Source organism: Penaeus monodon, chromosome 15 (genome assembly GCF_015228065.2).
Source record: "Penaeus monodon isolate SGIC_2016 chromosome 15, NSTDA_Pmon_1, whole genome shotgun sequence".
Classification (NCBI taxonomy): domain Eukaryota; kingdom Metazoa; phylum Arthropoda; class Malacostraca; order Decapoda; family Penaeidae; genus Penaeus; species Penaeus monodon.
This window is the reverse complement of record NC_051400.1, coordinates 27,706,266-27,706,485: the sequence shown is the minus strand read 5'-3', so window position 1 is coordinate 27,706,485 and position 220 is coordinate 27,706,266. Positions and strand designations below refer to the sequence as shown.

The following is a 220-nucleotide window of genomic DNA, read 5'->3' as shown; positions in this document are numbered from 1 at the left end:
TTCCCCCCCCCAAAAAAAAAAGTAGAACGCACTTACCAGAGGCATAAATAATACTGCGATGCTAGGCCTATAGCCGGTGCCACAGGCCTCTTCAGTGTCCTTTTAATGATTTCCAAGTCAATGGCACATCCCATGTTGATATAAGCGATGCCCACTAGAATTATCATGGCTGCTGTGAAGATCTGGTCGTGAAGTTTGTCTGCGCGCTGGACCTGCAGAG

The 220-nt window shown here is 47.7% G+C and overlaps 1 protein-coding gene across 1 annotated transcript in view; it reads right to left on the bottom strand.

Moving 5' to 3' along the window:
* LOC119581885 (P3 protein-like) overlaps positions 1-220 on the bottom strand; it is a gene marked incomplete at its 3' end in the record, with an annotated part of 3,885 nt that overhangs the window by 1,264 nt on the left and 2,401 nt on the right. The window contains 2 exon segments of the mRNA XM_037930045.1: positions 37-50; positions 53-212. Coding sequence (XP_037785973.1) covers positions 37-50; positions 53-212 — 174 coding nt within the window.